The 18,924-nt window shown below is 38.6% G+C and overlaps 2 protein-coding genes across 2 annotated transcripts; one reads left to right on the forward strand and one right to left on the reverse strand.

Moving 5' to 3' along the window:
- Window positions 1-155: 155 nt before the first annotated feature.
- uba6 (ubiquitin like modifier activating enzyme 6) lies at window positions 156-10,967 on the reverse strand. The gene is made up of 32 exons (XM_044115365.1): window positions 10,838-10,967; window positions 10,301-10,394; window positions 10,045-10,139; window positions 9,899-9,927; window positions 9,683-9,777; window positions 8,669-8,780; window positions 8,063-8,143; window positions 7,849-7,971; window positions 7,625-7,748; window positions 7,294-7,397; window positions 7,138-7,200; window positions 6,451-6,527; window positions 6,241-6,307; window positions 6,005-6,148; window positions 5,755-5,901; window positions 5,591-5,671; window positions 5,412-5,489; window positions 5,141-5,322; window positions 4,601-4,706; window positions 4,434-4,523; window positions 4,273-4,353; window positions 4,068-4,196; window positions 3,914-3,965; window positions 3,760-3,823; window positions 3,605-3,674; window positions 3,447-3,518; window positions 3,244-3,367; window positions 2,950-3,143; window positions 2,517-2,644; window positions 2,258-2,345; window positions 1,769-1,863; window positions 156-1,692 (listed from the first exon to the last, which is right to left on the reverse strand). Exons 2-32 carry the CDS (start codon window positions 10,339-10,341, stop codon window positions 1,551-1,553), a joined length of 3,078 nt encoding a protein of 1,025 aa, XP_043971300.1. The 5' UTR covers window positions 10,342-10,394; window positions 10,838-10,967; the 3' UTR covers window positions 156-1,550.
- Window positions 10,968-12,346: 1,379 nt separating this feature from the next.
- grhprb (glyoxylate reductase/hydroxypyruvate reductase b) lies at window positions 12,347-17,760 on the forward strand. Its single transcript, XM_044115370.1, has 9 exons — window positions 12,347-12,675; window positions 12,960-13,093; window positions 13,572-13,644; window positions 13,755-13,871; window positions 13,969-14,057; window positions 14,138-14,242; window positions 15,087-15,222; window positions 15,384-15,514; window positions 15,601-17,760. The coding sequence occupies exons 1-9, from the start codon at window positions 12,503-12,505 to the stop codon at window positions 15,720-15,722; spliced, it is 1,080 nt and encodes a 359-aa protein (XP_043971305.1). The 5' UTR covers window positions 12,347-12,502; the 3' UTR covers window positions 15,723-17,760.
- The last annotated feature ends 1,164 nt before the right edge of the window (window positions 17,761-18,924 follow it).

Raw genomic sequence — 18,924 nt, forward strand, 5'->3', positions numbered from 1 at the left:
AAAAATCAAAAGAATCACTAAAACTGGTATTTGACCAGGAAAGGGCTTGATTGGTACATCTTTGACACTAATAAGGAGGATGTCTGATGTAATGAACTGGAAATGTTTGCTATTTGAGTTGGATGATCATAAAGACTCACCAGGTTTATTCTTGATTTTATCCTGAAGTCACATTTTATTGGACCATAGGTTGAGCTGGCTTTCACAACATACATCATTTATTTCTCAACAAAACAGATTCGTCTTATACTTATAAAGTCCAATAGACATTTCTTGTTTAAAACAAAAAACGTTAAATGGATGAATAAGAACGCAGCCAATCTCCGAACTGTTTTCAGGTCAGTATTTTCATTAAAAAGCAGACAACCTTTGACTTCATCCTCCCAAGTTTTTAATCAAGTTGGAACTCCATTCAGAACCACTAAGATATGCCTTCAAATATAAGCCAGTATAGATAATTTCAAAGTCTTTTGATGCAGCCTCCAACTGGAACAAAACAGGAGTAAATACACCAATGGTTTCAGCTCATCACCAACAATTAACCAGTGCACCATGACTCAACAGAGCTCATCAACATGAGGCTCAGTTTGACACAAAAAATTAGTAACAAGTAAATAAATACATGTCTCATGAAAACATCTATGAACAATGATAAAGAGGAACGATATATTCCAGAAAAATGTGTTTAAAACAAAGTATGAAAACATCTGCTCATCTTTACCCAAAGGACTTTACTTTCCAACATGGAGGACACTGTCAGTGCTGTCATTAGAAAAGAAAACAATGAAATTGGCATGACCAGCAGCTACATTTGAGCGTTACTGGCTCCTCACATCAGTTGCATCATTTGATTGAAGTGCAGTGTGGTAAAATTATCTTCCAGTGACAAAGCACATGGTGGCCTGGGGGGGTAGATGATGGTCATTTTTCTTAAACACTGTTGTGATATCACCCATTGTTTTTATGAACAATCATCTGGAGACACATTTATAATCAGCATCTTTGGTCATTTTGTCACTGGCCTATTGGACCCCTTTAACTATACAACAGCTTGATCTGTTTCTATGAACACAAGAGAGGCCAACAGTTGATTTCTAAAGAGTAAAGTGAAGTGATGAGTGCCAAAGGGAAGAATTAACCGAGCCAGGCAAATGAAGAAATTGGCTATCAGAAGAAAAAAAAAAATATTTAAGGCATCCACACAGGCAGAGCTGTGCATTTCAGAGTAAAAACCAGAATATATGTACAAAGAGGTACAATAACAAGTGCTACTTAAGCAGCTTTAACTTCCTGGCTATTTGTGCAGCAAGAATGCCTGTCTGTCTTTCTTGCTGCATGGAGCTCTGGAGATGGGAGGGGAGGCGGTAGTGGGGTTGTGCTGGGGCCGGGAGTTTTGCTGTAGTCAAATCAAAACCTGAAGGGAAAACTCTTGTCCCCACCAGGCTTCTGTTTTTGATGGAGCAGAGGAAGGGAGGTGGAGTATAACAGAGTGCTTGAAGTAAGAGAAATAAGGACACCATAGGTTCTTGAGGGCGACGTCTCTGGAGCCGTCAGGGTGCCTTGCTCTCCGGGCTGAAGTGGTACCTGACAGGAGGACCAGGGAGGTCCTCGTCTCCGTCTGATTCTGGAGCGAATGATACGGTGAGGTCGACATAGCGACGGGCCGCCGATGGCTTGATAAGCTTCTGCATCCTGCGGGAGACGGAGGATAAAAGCTTTGAAGAAAGAATATTTTAAAATAGAAACATTTTAGGAGTGAAGTTTTTACGTCAGCTTGAGTCTCTTTGAATGTCCAGGCATCACAGGAACGTAGAGCATCTTTACACCATGGACAACCATGCTCGGTTCAATCCCGTACTTTTCCTGCAAAAACATGAAATCGTCAAATTTAATATGTTTGAAAATGAGTAACTGCAAAGTATGGAAACACTAAATCAGCCAGCCAGCCAGAGATCTCAAACAATTTTTCCTATATTGATTTTCCATCTTCTCCATTCAATAATGCATGAAAACTAAGAAATGCCTCCAGATTTAGTTTATAAACACATCACTTAACAGATATTACTTTCTTTTCTGTCCAGTATTCCTTTGAATAAGGAAAAAAAAAAAAAAAATCAGGATGGGTCAAAATCTTAAACTTTGTATCAGTCAGGAGAAGGACAATGGCTGCATGTCGAGTTTGCAAATATTTGTTGGGCTTAAAAAGTAAAGTTGCAAAAACTGAAATAGAGCTGAATTATGCAAAACGATGTCTCACCCTCACTGCATTCATAAAGTCAGAGAGAGTGAAATCCTCATGGCCGAAGATAGTCCAACAGTCCCAAATAGAAAAGTAGATGTTGTTCCTGGAAAAGATGTCACATTCAGTACCTTAGCAAAAGCTGGTTTGAAGGAAGAAGTGAAATTCATTTAAGGGTAACATGCTATATTAGCAAAAATGCTTATGTTGTGATTTCAGAGTTTATCACCATGGTGATAATGTGTGCATGATGGAGGAAATCTCCTGATGTTTCTACCTGATGGGAGTCCGTTTAACTGGGGCGGGCTCCGTGAGCACCACAACTGGAATGGCCAAGTTAAAGAAGCAGTTCTTGAAAGATTCAAATCCGTATCCACCGACGACCTTGATCAACTCCAGTGCCACCTATATTATTAAAAAAATAGAACTATATTTTAGCATTCAGCCAAATTTTAATTTATGAAAACTACTCAATTCAGATCCAAGGCATGAAGGTTAAGTGTTTATCAGAGCAAACAAGAACTCAACTCAAATTCAAGTTTTCTCAAATAATTAAATTGCTTCAGTAGCTTTAAACACATATACTCTTCAGTTTTACTTTGAATACATTTCAGCTTACTTCACAGTTTTGCACAACTTGGTTTATCGCATGGAAGTCGAATAATGTGTAATCAAGTCTATTCTTATAAATATTCGATGGCAGTTCTCACCAGTCCTGCCACGGCAGCGGTTGCTGTAGCGATGGCGGGGATGATCTTCCCAGCGATGCGTTTTGTCTTCAGTCTGTCTGCCGGCTCGATGGAGTACATCCGGGCTCGGATGGAGGAGGCCGACGTTACAAAGTCTATGTGACCGTTGTTGTCGTCGTCTTTCTCAAACTGAAGGGGCCTCATCTGTAATCCTTCTGCAAAAAACCCCCCAAAAAACCCAGATGTGATCAAAATAACATCCAAGGAAGCATCTTTCTTTTTTGCACATCAATTAAATGAAGTTTGTCTGCACACCTGGTGTGACCTTGTTTGTGACGATGGCCTGCTCAAGCTGTGTGATGGCTTCCCTCTCCTCTTCGCTGCTTAGAGGCATCTTTGTCGCGTTGGGCTTCCTAGCAGTCTCATCCGTCTCTATACACTAACAACAGAGCAAAGATAAATTATTGTTTTTTTTTAACAGACAGAAATGGAGAAGCTAACTGAGAAGCATAACCTACTTTCTCTGAGGGTCTGTACTCAGGAATTTTGATATCAGAAAGAATCCTGGTCACAGTGTCCTCAGAAAGATCCTGGTGACCAAAAAAGTCCAGTCAGTCAGCGATTAAATTTAAATTAAATTTGTTTGACAATACAAGCACAAATGTATGTGACTTACATTTTCTGAGTAGGAGATATTATAAACCTCAGCATAGAGACGGGCCGTGCTGACGATGAAGGTAAAGTGCCTGATGGAGAAGAAAAAAAAAAAAAGAGTGAGGCTTTGATGACAGGAATGAAAAATATCAAGAAAACACACAAAAGTCTACTCACAATGGGTCTTTCAAGTCAAAATCAATAGGTGTGGGGGGTCTTTTTGGGGACTGCCAAAACAAACCTATTAAAGCACAACGTGTGAGATGTGTTATTCTGTAGATGCATTTAATAATTAGGTTTTAACAAAGAGAGAAACGCCACATAAACTCACTTCCATCTTTTAATCTCGTTTCCAGGGGAAATGAGTGCAAGAGCTGTAGGGCCTGGATAGTAAGCAGCACAGAAACAACATTAGGGTTGGAATGTCTCTCCATTTTAATCTCTTTATAAATATTCATATGCATCTGTAAGTCGAGACCAGATACCTTTCTTTTGAAATACTTTTCAAACTTGAGACGGGCAATGTGGATACACTGCTGCCACTGACCAGGACGTCTGCTCAGCAGCTTAATGACCTGAAAGGATCCCTCCAGACTTTCCCCCGCCTGCATCCTCTACACACACACAGAACAGAGATTTACAGTGATGCTAAACGACCACGAAAACAACAGGTGCAGCATTAAATCTCACCTGCAGCACAACATCAGGTGAAGGGTGTGTCTGCCAGAATGAGTCGTAAATGGAGGGTTTATGGAAAAAGGAGCTCTCAAACTAGACCAGAAAATCACAACAAAAAGCATTAGACAATAGTCTCAGTAGCAAAATAACGATCAGATTCAGTGAGGTGAGACCTTGTCTCTGGCCCACTGGATGGTGTGCTCTATAACCGAAGGGAAAGACTTGAGGGTGCAGAACGGGATCTCCTCCTCAGGGGGGTCCCTCTGAGAGGAAAAACAAGTGGTTCAGAACATAAAAACACAAAAGTACAAAACAAACATGACCAGGAAATAATACTCACATGGCTATTGTATGACTCTGTTAAGCTTGGAACAATGATCTCCGTGTGTCCTTTAGTTCCCATGGTGCCTGAGTCCAAGAGAGGTCTCTGATTGGACACACAGCGGCTGGAAATGGAACATGGAAAAAATATTACATTTAAAATGGAATAATTTCAACTCTAAAGTTTTTATTTAAACAGTTTTTCAAGGTCTAGCATTAATGAGCTGCAAGAGCTCAGATGAAAAGAAATCCAACTTGGATGAATACGATCAAGTTCAAAGACAGAGAGGCTTCATTCGCTCATCAGTAAACGTACAGAGAGACACTGGCTGGAGAAAGGAATCAGCCTGTTTTAGATTTGACATATAAACATACTGTATATATCAAATATGACTTAAAAGTCATTACATAATATCCCCCAAAAACCTTGAAACTGTCTTAGCGGTGTGTGTCTAGTAATATTCAAGACATAAGCGGACAAAAGTATGGTGGATATTAGCTGCTATATACAAACCATTTGGATGATGATCCTTTAAAATCAATTCTAATTCAAACCAACCTGTCCACGTATCTCCTGGCCTCCACGTTGTCCAGCGCAGTAACCACTACGTTCATGGAGGAGTAGAAGGAGTCGCTGTAGATGTTTTCAGAAGCTGGACACACCTTGTTTAGGTGAGCATCCACCTGCAGCTCTGGGTTGATGTCAAGAGTGGCGTCTGCTGCTGTGGTACTTTTTGGCTTCTGAAACAGCAAAGGCGGGGCAAGGAGTTAAATTAATTTAGCTTCTGATATTGGTTCATGCAGAAACTATAAAGGTGACATCCGTTAACCTGTATGTGATGGGGTCTGAAGAGGAACTGCCTGTTCAGGTTAGACTTTTCTATGAGGTCTGGGTCTGTGACGCAAACCTGGGATGACACACAAAAATATATATTCACCAAAGCTGTATTACATAAGCAGATGAAGGAAATACATTCAGAAAGAAGAGTGGTGATGTGAAGACACCCACCTCTCCAGAGCTTTTTGCCAATCCGACGCCAAGGAGAGCAAAGTTTTTCAGCATTTCACAGCCTATGGCACCACAGCCAACCTTAGAAAGAGAAACAATTAAGGTTTATTTGGCACAAGCATCCTGCAATTAATGCAATAATACTGATGAACTCCAGTGCCTACCATAAAAACCCTGAGCTTGTGTAGTTCAAGACACAATGATTCACCAATGCAGGCTCGTAATCCATCATAGCGGTCACCTCGAGGGAAAAACTCCTCAACAGCAAGAGACTGAAGAGGCCTGACCAGCTCGATGGCATCAAGGTAAAACTGAACACATGGAGAGGAAGGGGTCAAATTAACAAAGAATTTGAGCATACCTTCAGGGCGAGTTGTCAGTAAGATCCTTTCAGCCTCTGAAATAATCTCCTACCCATTGTTGCAGTGGAGCAAATTTCCCTGTAATGGCCTTGAGAACTTCCTGACTCGCTATTCCTCCCACAGCTGCAGCTAACGGAGGAAGGGTTCCCCTGGCCGTCCGAGACAAACAGCGCACCACCTCAGCATTTACAGGAACCTACGATGAAGGAGGTCGAAACAAGAAGAAAGATAGCTGATAATGAATCAGAACGTATTATTGAGAATTTAAATAGAGAACTAAATGCTCACTTTGTTCAAAAGTGTCGTATTCACTTCCTCAGTCAGGTTTAGTAAAACCTCGGCATCCTGTAAGCACCTGATGATGATAAAAGCATAACAATTTATTATCTCTCTTTGTGCATTTTTTGCATTCATTTTTTTTATCACAAACCTGAATTACAGAATGTAAAGCAGGAAATCACAGTGGAGGTAGAAATAAAACAGAGAAAGTTTGTTTACCCAATGTTAGGAAGTCTACAGTGCTTGACCTGGAAGTTATCCAGAGCCAGCATGGCAGCATGGATTTGTAGCGGAGCCTGATGGTAGAAAACAAGAATGAATTAAAGCACAAACACCAGGCTCAACTTAGCTTGATTTAGCTTATTTTGCAGGTTGAGGAAAGGATGTTCAATGGACGAGTGGACATTGTTTCCGTCGATTGTCAGTGAGGTTTTTAAAAATGTGAACTAAGATTATTGGACAAGACCTGTTTAACCAGTGCATCAAGATGGATGAGGATGTATGGCATTTCTTTTTCCATCTAATCTAAATTGCATAAGTTCATTTGGCACATTGGCTACATATCATAGAAGCATAACCCTAGAGTTCATATATGCATCACTTTTCTTTCACGATTTTAGCAACAAATTTCATATTTTTTAATATTCTGATTTATTCTGCTGTACTTATCCAGATAAATCCAAGTCTATACTTTCCAACATTTTTGTAAACCAACTGGACAGAGACTGACTCATCAGCATATGAATCACAGTCATATTCATTTCCAGCTCATCCAGGTCTGCATCACCTTAGTTACTGTTTAACTGAACATGATTTAATTTAACACAGAAGTGCACACTATCTTTAAATGGCATTAAATTCAGTCAATATGAGATATACGCTTCCCAGCTTCCTTTCCATTCTTACCTCTGGTTTACTGAAGTCTGGAATCAGAACCTGAGGATCACAAAGCTGTCGCTCTAATGTTTCCTATAAAAGGGATAGAATAAATAGGTTGTTTTTTAATTACCGTTCGCATTTTTTGTGCAAAATTAATATTTAGAGAGTACAATATTTACTCACAAAAGAATATGTCTTGGGGGTTTTCACCATTACAAAGAAACCTCCATGTGCATAGGGCTGAAGTTGTGATGTATCTCCTATTTCAAAGCTGTGAGGGGAAAGTACTGATACCACACACAACCAAAAAAAACAAAAATAAAAACAACAAGCAAATAAAAAATAAATAACACAAAAAAGACAAAGCTTTGATTAGTTTACTGTTATACAACATCACACAGTAGACATAGCTACAGCAACGCCAACACTCAAACTACAAGTGTGTTCAGTTTTTTTTTGTTTCCTATTTTAAATATTTCAACACCAAAACTGTTCCACTCAGGAAAGACGATACCTGTGACCTGCCGTACAGTCCCGTTGAGCGCTACCATCCCATGGACCTCTCTGAAGATAACACTGTGGCCTGTCTGTAAGCCATGGGGGCGGTTGTCCATACAGGTTACAATCCCAGGATTGTTCTGAGTTACAATGAGATTTATTTATTTTTTTTCCTGGATAAAGTTCAGAATCAGCCAGACTTCCTCTTGTGTGAACAGAATATAACAGCATGAATGCTACCTGAGTGATACTTTGGATGAAAATTTCTTTGGGCTCTTCTCCTGTGGGATCAGACACCTCGAACGTTTCCCCAAAGTCACAAAAAATGCGTGCACCGATGCCGTAAGTGTCACAGCTGATGAACTGGTGAAAACAGAAGGCAACAGGGTTTAGTTAAAATGCAGCAGAATACATATAAAGCAAACAAAGTTATAAGGATTGGGTTAAAACTTACTCTGATGGGAGGTTGCTGTGAGTGGCAGAATGTATTTATTCTCTTCTGTAGGTTCAAATTGGCCTCTGTCAAAATCACACACTGCAGTGGACAGAGAACAGTAAGGAACTGAACGTAGGAACCTGTCTGCAGCAGGCAGATGACGACAATATTGATTTAATTTAAATGAGTCAAGACCTGGAATTTTTAAACTGAAGGACAAGGAAACTGACAGTACTAACTAATTACGAGTCGAAATAGATAATTTCCCACATACTTTGATTAAACCTTTATGGTAATATCTTGTACTGTCAGATTTGACTTAAATTTGACAGTTCCTTTCAAAACTATTCAAACATTTTGTTACCTTACAAATACAAAGTGTACAGCAATTTATTTGTTTTTCTTTCTTCCATAAGAAACTATTGTGAATTTAACCAGAAAACATAAAAAGTAAGGAAAAATCTCAACTACTGGAGGTGGGATGAGTGTTCACACACATGCATTTACAAATCACCTCCTTCATCTCAGGCAGAAGTGTTTAACAGCTATTTTCTGAGACTAGATTTCTGAAACATATTCAAATGGTTATGTTTTTAGAGACAAGATTCTTAAATACTAACTTACCTGATACTTTCTGAGAAAACTTAGATCGGTGTTGTCATCCACGGGCAATGAGGACATGTCAACTTGGACATATGGGTTTAAGTCAGCAACCCGAGGACACACTGCCTCCACCCTGAAACAGAAGAATTAATTTTAGTTAACACGTGTAATATTAGACTCTTGCCTCATATTATGATCTTTTTCCAGTTACTTGGCCAATCAGTCATGCTTCTGAATAAAAAAATCATGGCAACCACTGAAACAAATATTTTGGTTTGCTTTTATGGTTAGGACTTTCTGTGGGTAGTAAAAGCCTTCCTACTAAGTTCCAAACAACAAAACTAAATTTTATTTATGTATTTAAAAGGCTCATAATACTGACTTAACATATTTTCTATAACGTGGTATTTTAAACATTTACTTGAAATACGTCAAACAATTCTCTTGAAATGATGCACCAAGTCAAAACATTAACCAAGAAGATATTTTTAAATGCTGACGCTTTCTAGTCCAAATTAAACTTTTTGAATCAAAGCCAACGCAGGTCGATTTTGTTTGTATAGCACATTTCAGCAACAGGGGTATTCAAAGTGTTTTAAATCATACAAAGAAGATAAAACAACTAAAAAACAAAATAATACATTGAAATGGAAAAATGATGACAGGATGAAAAAAAAACCCATTAAAACTTATGATGTTCCAGTCATTATTAATTGAATAATTGAAAAAATGGTCATAACTGGGTTTCACAATAGGACATGGATACAAAACACTAGATGCTAACATTAGGCATCTGGAGTATCCCTGCACTGAAACCTTCTGAAAACTCATGAATTGCTGCCTTTTCTAATATGATTAGTGGTCAAATATCAGTGTTCTCTTTAATTTTAATTTAAGTTGTTGATGTATAAACTTAAATCCAAAAATGAACAGCTTTAATGTATATTTAAAGAAACAAAATATAATATTAAATTCAAGGTAATGAGTGGATATAAACTTGTGACTGGAACTGCATATCACTACTGTCCACATTACCTGCTTCTATGGCTCAGAACATCCTCATTGTGGATAAAGAAGTTGCAACCCAGATCCCATGTTTCACAATTCTTGGTGTCGTGAAGAGTAACAGACTGAACAAAACACACATGCACAAAAATCTGAGACTTAGGAAGGTTCAGATCTGACTCTGGTGCTCAATAATGGTACAGTTTTGTTAAGCAGTAGACAGTACAATTTCAATATCCTACCTACCTTCACACCAGCCAGAACTATGTTCTTTGCTGAGGAAACACAAAAGTAAAATCAAATGCAGTTAGTGATGGTTATGTTCGTATTAAAATAGTATCAGGAAGGATTAACAAAAAAATAAATAAATAAATAAATGTTTGCCTGCCCACCTATCTCTACTCCCAGTGCTCCCATTCCACTGAGAAAGACTGAGGACTGGGCCATCTGGTGCATAGCACTGTCTCCGAGCACATACCGCTGCCGGCTGAACAGGAAGAGATCGTGAAGAAGGAGAAAGTGTGAGAAAAGGTGAGGATCACGGACTGCTGTGTGGTGAAGTGAGCTGTCATATCCTGACCCGACTGCCACGCCATGTTATCTGTGATTTCGGGTTAATTAATGAGAGAATCACCATACTGCACTTGCCTGTACAGTGAGTCGTCAATTTCCATCAGGTCTGCAGCCATGCTCAGAGGGGAAGGGGGTAGCGATTTGTTCGTTTCAAAAATCTCGACTCTTCCTAAACGGGAAGACACAACGTGACATTTGTGGCATTTTGCAGTTCTGTTTTTAAACCAACGCCCAACTGCAGGTTAGCTACGTGGCTAACTGGTTGTCAGTAGCCGCGGCTCTGAGCCTCGAGTCAGAACAACGTGTTCGGCTCCAGGGCCCTTTAATCGTGAAGCATTAAAACAAAGTAAACCGGTACTTTATTAAAATACACAGATAACTGCTGGTTGAAACTCAACGTTAGCTCCTCCATTAGCACTGAGTGTCACTCCCGGTGAGGTACCGGTGAACAGGACTTGTCATAAACTCGTTAAAAGTGGGAACAGAAATACCAGGCAACACAAAACTGTCCAAATTATTCGACTGTTTAAGAAAACAAAACCTCCGTCATGCAGTGTGTCAAATATGTTACTAAAATTGTTATGATAAGAATTTAAAAGCATAAGCTTGTACCTGACAGTATGCGCGATAGGTAGCTTCGAATGAATTGCTGTGACTGGTTAAAAACGAGAAGTGCTTCCGGGTTACGCTGATCACGTGACTCAGAAATCCAATGATTTCCTAGTAGATTATTTCTGACTGTTTTTGGAGGAGGAGAAAGTTTTGATGTTTCTCAAAACGATTAACACGCAAATTTAATAAAACATCATTGTTTTTTGTATAAACATGTCCATAATTCATGATTTAAATAGAGCTTAAATAACGCAAACATATATTGTATACTGAAATAGAATTGCTAAAATATTATTTAAATCACAGGTGTGAAACTCCAATCAAGGGCCAGTATCCACCTCCTTGTGTAGATAAGTTCTCCAGAGCCTGGCAAATGACCTAATTATTCTATTCAGGTGTGGTGCAGCAGAGGCACATCTAAAAGTTGCAGTTGACGCCCCTGATTAAATCATTCCCTGTTTGCAACAGTGCATCGTGAACTGTCTCTATGGCTGATCTCTGTGTTGGCTAAACTGCACATTAATAGGCCAGTTTCCTCATCTGTGTAACACTGACATACAGCTGATAGTGGCTGACAGATCAAACTAATTCATGGTGCGCAGCTTGTATCACAGCAAAGTGAAATGCTTATATTAATACCAAAGTAACTATATTTACCATAAAATTTTAATTAACTATGTCCTTAATGAAGTATTTAATCACAAAAAATGAAATTATTTCAATAAAACTTTATTTCAAATATTTTTTATTTACTACCCAAATATGTAAAATTTTGCCTTGGTCTTTCTTATAAAATCACTATAAAATACAACAGTTTAATAGCAACACATTACCCCTGATATGAAAGCTTTTCCCATGTATCCCATTTATGTTTATACTACTTGCATAGTAATTACATGCTATGTAATTAGCATGTAAGCATGTCTGTAGAACATGCTATGTTTGAGCTCAGAATATGTTATGTTCTGAACTCAAATAAAACTCAAATAAAATGAACAGGCGGATGTTTTTTTTTATAATGATACACCTTTGTTACAAGTTTTATCAATATCAATTTTTAATGTGGATTTTGTCCCCTCATCTTGATTGTTTCTATTTTTCTTAATGCACTATAATAACAGGTTTTCTTTTTATTTCAATAGGTTTGTTTCTATTTTCTAAACAAACCATATGTTTTCCAGACCGCTCTTGGGAGACTTGGAGGACATAACTGATCCAGGGTGAGCTGGACAGAAGAACAGAATGTGTTTGGGTGCTCTCCTGTGTAAAGAAACAAAGGTCAACAGCCAAGTGAAACATTTACATCTGACTAACTTCAAATTGGTGGAGAGTTTTTTTTGGAAAAAACAAAAAACAAACCCAAATAATTGCTTGAACATGTGTAATTGTCGGATCTTTTTGTGTCTGTTTTGATTTCCATTCCCATTGCAGTGCAAATAGATTTCATTTCCACTGAAATCTGGACAAATATTGTGTTCTTTTGGTCTGGAAAAAGAAAATTACCCTTCACCTCAAAACCTCTGAGGCATCCTCCCTTTGATCACATTGGTCAAACACACATGGAAACCTCCTCCTAAACTGCAGCCAGAAATTAACGCCTCCCTGCAATAAGACTCAACTCCAAAAGAAACTCCTTGCCTTACAGAGATCTGCAAGCTACTGGCAATGTTGAGCAGCCGCATGGCACTACGTCGGCTACAGAGGATTGCTGTTGCTCCTTTGAGTTTCACCAGTGGTGCAACAACTAAAGTACTGAGGGACATGTCAACCCTTCCACGGGTTTATGTTACTAGGCAGATCCCACCTGAAGGCCTGAAGATCCTCCAGGATTCTGGACAGTAAGTCAGGAAGGAGTTCTGTAACAGAATGAAGGACTTCTATTGGTCACCTTAAGACTAATAAGATAAAGATATGATACCTAAAATAATATATTTCCAAACAGCATTTCTGAATAAATGTGTTTCAATGTATTTCATAACTAATATACCTCAGTTGCATCTTATTTACCGGTACATCTAAATAGGAGATTATCAGTAAAATCTCAGGTTGGTGTTTGAGGCACCACTCTGAGAACCTCAGTAGTTGTCGAATAGCTGCTCTGCTTTGCGTTCTCTTCACACAGGGTGCAGTTTGAACTGTGGGACTCAGATGACGTCCCTGTGCCGAGGAAAGAGCTGCTTCAGAAAGTGAAAGGTGTGGATGGTCTCCTCTGCGTGCTGACTGAAAAGATCGATGCAGAATTGTTGGATGCTGCAGGTATGCAAAAACATTCAAATCCATCAAACTTTTTCCCAAATTTCCATGTCACAAACTTGATTGCCCTGTCATCAGAGATTGAGAACCATATTTTGGTTGGTTTGGAGCTGTGCACTCCTCTTTCTATTTTGTGTTGAAAAATTGAACAGTGCTACACAAGTTGCTCAAATTGTTAGATATTGTTTTATAACACTGCGACAGACTGGCGACCTGTCCAGGGTGTACCCCGCCTCTCGCCCGGAACGCAGCTGGAGATAATCACCAGCAACCTTCCCGACCCCATTAGGGGCAAGGGTGAACAGAAAATGGATGGATGGATGGTTGGATGGATTGTTTTATAACAGCACTGCTTTATAAAACAATTTAACTCGAAGTTCCTTGCATCTTTATCTCTGATCTTGGGCTGAATCACTACAGGCACTACAGAATCCATAAACAAAAGCATGGTGGTTATGTGTCAATGGTGTTTTTCCTGTAGGTTCAAACCTGAAGGTCATTAGTACTATGTCAGTGGGGTTTGATCATCTATCTTTGGAGGAGCTGAAGAAAAGGTGATCTGTTTTTTTTTCTATAATACATTTAATTGTTAGGTCCTTATATGTATACATTTAATGGGATTTATTTTACTGAAACATGCTCATGTGGTTGTGTCCCTCAACAGAGGAATCCGTGTAGGTTACACCCCTGAGGTCCTGACAGATGCAGTTGCAGAGTTAACGGTAGCTCTGCTGCTTGCAACATCCAGGAGACTCATAGAGGCAACTCATGAAGCTAAGACGTAAGCTCATCCACACAGCACGCATCTTTTTAGAAAATATTCCCAAATTCATTTCAGTCAAATTTAAACAACCATCTTCAACTGCAACTTGTGTCAGCGGCGGCTGGGGCACATGGAGAACTCTGTGGCTGTGTGGATACGAGCTGGCCAACAGCACTGTGGGAATTCTTGGTCTTGGAAGAATAGGTAACACAATGAATTTACATAAGATCGTCTCACTATCACCATACTCATCATGTTGATGTTTTTTTCTGTTTGCTGTTCAGGCGTGGCTATTGCAGAGCGGCTGGCGCCTTTCAAAGTGAATAAGTTCATCTACGCAGATGTGGGTCCGAGACCTGAGTTGGCCAAGGCCATCAATGCTGAATATGGTAATATGTGGTTCATTGGCACTTGTGGCCTCTTTTCACTTTAGGGATTTTTTCAAAGTATATTCTTGATAATACCTCAAGCCTTTGGAGTGGAGTTTTACAAAGAAAAGAAAAAAAAAGAGAGGAAGCTAAGCATTACAAAGAATAGTAAATTAAGCTCACAGTTCATATTTTCCCTGTACTTTGAATATGATTGAATTTAGAGTGCTGTGAAGGTAGAGGTCTGGTTCTGTGCAATGCATTTCAAATTGAATTCATTTGGAGCCGTGCCTAGAGTGTTGCCACATAAGCTTATGAATAACGCCTGTGTAAAAGAAGCACTGGCTTCTGCTTAAATGCAAAAGTTGCAGCTTTTCAGTTTCATTAGAATCATCTGTTTTGCCTTTTTTCACTCTCCAACATCGCTAATTCCCTAAGTGGAGGTAAAACTATGTGACCTTCCTGTAAATTGCACAACCAGAACCTGCAGGCCAAATGCAAACAACAAACAGGCCAGGAGAGATCCAGTCCCAGATAATTATGTTCAAGAAAATCAACATGCAGAAAATCTGTGTTTCCGATGCGACACAAAACATGTAGAATTCTCTCCCAAAGCTTAGTAGCAAGCCTAGATGACAACTCTTCATTGAGTATAGATGTATAAAAGCAATAGAAAACTTGTTCAAGGCAATACATTTTCATCTGGTGGTTGTGTGTCCACCCTTTGTAGTCCCACTTTCCCATAAGTTTTCTCTATCTAAACATACTAATAGAAATACATAGATGGGATTGTATTAATTTGCATCTACATGAGACAATTGTATGATATACAGTATTGTGATTTTCATGCTATTTATTCTTCAAGTCACACTGGATGAGCTGGCAAAGCAGTCAGATTTCCTGTTGGTATGCTGTGCTCTAACACCGGAGACCAAAGAGATCTGCAACAAGAACCTTTTCTCAAAAATGAAAAATACCTCCATCTTCATCAACACCAGCAGGTACCCCAATGTTAATCATTAACACACCGAGTGACCTCAGAACAGGCAGTACACAACAATCCCTAAATATAATGTATACAATGGCGTTCGAAAGCTTTTTATAATTGAATCAATTGTCCATGTTGTTTCTGTCAGTAAATACTGCATTTTTGCTACATTAGAGGAGGGGTTGTAAATCAAGAGGACTTGTATGAAGCTCTGTCCACTGGGCAGATAGCTGGAGCTGGATTAGACGTCACTGTCCCTGAGCCCCTGCCCACCAGCCACCCACTCTTTACTCTCAAAAACTGCGGTGAGTTTGTCAAAGCAGTCAACTTTGATTACTCTCATTGCTCTCATTACTTACTGTCAATCATATGTCTTAACTTTCTTCTGCAGTGATTCTTCCACACATTGCAAGTGCGTCCTACAGCACCCGTAACGCCATGTCTGCCCTGGCAGCGAACAACCTGCTGCTTGGCCTGCGGAGGCAGCCAATGATCAAAGAGCTGAAGCTGTGAGGACAGACTTGCTCCACAGGATCTCAGTTTTGGAGAACTTCAATTTTTCCATTGAAATATTTCCTCTGTTTTAAACTCAGTTTGTTTTATTGTATTCTTCTCTTTTGTGTAAGAAATATTTAACTCAAATGTCATAAATCATGAAACAACACAACCCAGAGTATGGCTTCCCATTCGACTACGCAATTGTCCGCATAAATGCACTGGATCTTTGTTTATTTACATCAACTTGGATCCGTTCTCCTTTAGCTCTCCCAAAGTGGGGATCGGGACCCCACTTAGGGTTGTGAATCAATACGTCTGGAGCCAAAGAGATCGTGTAACAAAACGCCTTGCAAAGAATTGTAAACATAAATTTCCAGTTTTGTGCAAAGCTAAAAAAAAAACAAGCAGGTTTAAAATCTTGATATTAGAGGGTATAAATGCCAGAAAAGCAGTGAAATGAGTGTGGATTTATCTTTCAGTATCTACAAAATACAAATAATTGCTAAAATTAGACAAATACAAATACTGTGATGTGATTAAGAAAGTGGATGTTTAAACAAATAAATATAAAAAGTCTGTTTCAGAAATTCATTGTTTATTTTTTGAATCCAAATGAGACTTTTTCAGGTTTGCTCAGAATTTCTGGAATTAGTTCACATCTGTTGAGTTTAACTGTAGAATATTAAATAAGAATTTCACAAAGAAAGGCCCAACAGAGCTCCATTGTTTTATTCAGTCTGTACAACAAATCAACATATTTTACAACTTTCTCACACCAGAGACAATGATTTTAACCACAGCATTTAAAATCATTTAAAAATAATTGCTTTCACATTTAGGAAAACAAACAATTACTCAGCTTTTAAAGCTGGAGAGCGTAAGGCATTTACTATTTAAATTTGCAATATTAAAACTAGAGGAAATACGGTAAGTGCTTTATTTTGAAAGCTTATAAACCATTAATTCAACTGCTAGGACAAAAAACCCCACACCAGTAGGATTAATAACTAGTGAAAGTAGTTTAGAAGATCTTCACTTCATCACCTCTTTATTTCTTACAAGAACACATTTTTTTCCCAAGAATGTGACTGAGTTACATCATACATTTAACCATCACTTGCCACTTAAAACTCACACACCAAACAGCAACGTCACCACTGGATTATATCTCAGGAACATTTAATCTGACAATTTGTGTTAATTTCATTTTTTAAAACAAGGTTTATCTTCTGTAACAAGGTGCCAATATGTCTCATGAAATTAAATAAAAATGTTTAACTATACAAGCTGACAGTGTAACAACTTTATGATAAGATGCCGACCAACTTAAAGTCAATGACCAATATCACAATATATCCAGTGATTAAGAATATAGACAGACAGACAGACAGACATGTTCGTTTTTGTTTTTTTAATTCACTAAAACAGAACTGTACAATAAACAGTCTAGTCCAATGACATTACTCTTATTTAAAACCAACAGAAGAAGCCAAACTGATATAAATCAATCTATGATAGTCAGAGTTTTTCTCAGGAAGTTTGTTTCTTTTAAATTGTTAATGTAAATAACAGAAAATATAAAATATTAGATCTAAGCAAGTTGGATGTAAATGTATTTTAAAAGAAATCTAATGAAGAAATATACTTGTCTCAAAAATATTAACTGTGAAATAGTACTTCACTAATTTAACTTTTGTGGATGAGTTGACAACCTGTATAATTGCCTGCCTGCTGGAAAATCCCCAGGCCCCAAAAAACAACGTAATGCTGAACATTTGGGTAAGATGCCTAGCATAAACGTAGTGATGGAGCAGTTTCCTGTTAATGAGGTAAACTGAGGCTTTAAACAGTGGCAATGTATCCACAAATCCTTTTTATAGTTTCTATGATGCAAACTCAGAAAGAAAGTGTTGAAGTGAGCAGAGTTTTCTCTGGCTGCTGCTGAGTACTGCTGATCAGCTGGCTGAAAAGAGATAGCAACACTTTGTCCTGGCCAACGCAGAAAACATAACCAGCTGTTATTAAACAATCTAAATAACTCCAGTTATTACATCCATCCATCCATCCATTTTCTTTACACCCTTCTTCCCTAATGGGGTCGGGAGGGTTGCTGGTGCCTATCTCCAGCTGCGTCCCGGGCGAGAGGCGGGGTTCACCCTGGACAGGTCGCCAGTCTGTCGCAGGGCAACACAAAGACATACAAGACAAACAACCATGCACACACACACTCACACCTAGGGAGAATTTAGAGAGACCAATTAACCTGACAGTCATGTTTTTGGACTGTGGGAGGAAGCCGGAGAACCCGGAGAGAACCCACGCATGCACAGGGAGAACATGCAAACTCCATGCAGAAAGACCCCTGGCCGGGAATCGAACCCAGGACCTTCTTGCTGCAAGGCAACAGCTCTACCAACTGCGCCACTGTGCAGCCCCAGTTATTACATAAAAACCTAAAAAAAACAAAATAGAGAATGCATGAAATCTACATCACTCTGATTAAGGTAACAATGTTTTACAGCTACAGCTGTACAGTAATGAGCTGGGTGGAGTTGAAACCTTGAACCTGTTTTTCTACTGGAAATATTTATACCATGAGAACCTCATACCAACCCCTAACTGCCTCACAATACATTTGGACAAGTTGGATCAATAAATTATACATATCTTAGCACTCCAGAAAACATATTAGTTATACATAACAAAGATTTTATTGATTTGTCTAAGCGCTTTGATTACATTTCAAGAACTGAAAAAAGAGATGAGTGTTTTAAAAATGACTTCTAGTAAAGGTAACAGAGATATCATGTAAATGATTTGAGCCAACTCTGAGGTGGAAGCAAACAAACTGATAATCAGTTGAGTGAGAAGTGTACTTCTTTTTCAAAGTATCTATTAAAAGACGCGTTAAACTCCGATCCATCAAAAAAGACATTTAAATCAGTAAAAACAGAATTACATCACAGCATCATGTAGTGATGTTTTTTTGGGATCTCAGCTCAACTTTTGTACATTAGTCATAAACAACAATATAAATAAACTGGAAATTTTTACACTAAAAGAATCTATTTACAGTGGGGCTTCCAGAGAAACTCATAAAAATGGCACCATTAATAATTTATATTAGTTAGTACTTGTTTTACAGCGTAACTTTACTCTAAAGTAAATCTGTCCAACACAAACTGCTGAGATTTGACAGAGAAATGGAACGTTTTTC

The sequence above is a fragment of the Gambusia affinis genome, linkage group LG04 (assembly GCF_019740435.1).
Source record: "Gambusia affinis linkage group LG04, SWU_Gaff_1.0, whole genome shotgun sequence".
In the NCBI taxonomy this organism is placed as follows: domain Eukaryota; kingdom Metazoa; phylum Chordata; class Actinopteri; order Cyprinodontiformes; family Poeciliidae; genus Gambusia; species Gambusia affinis.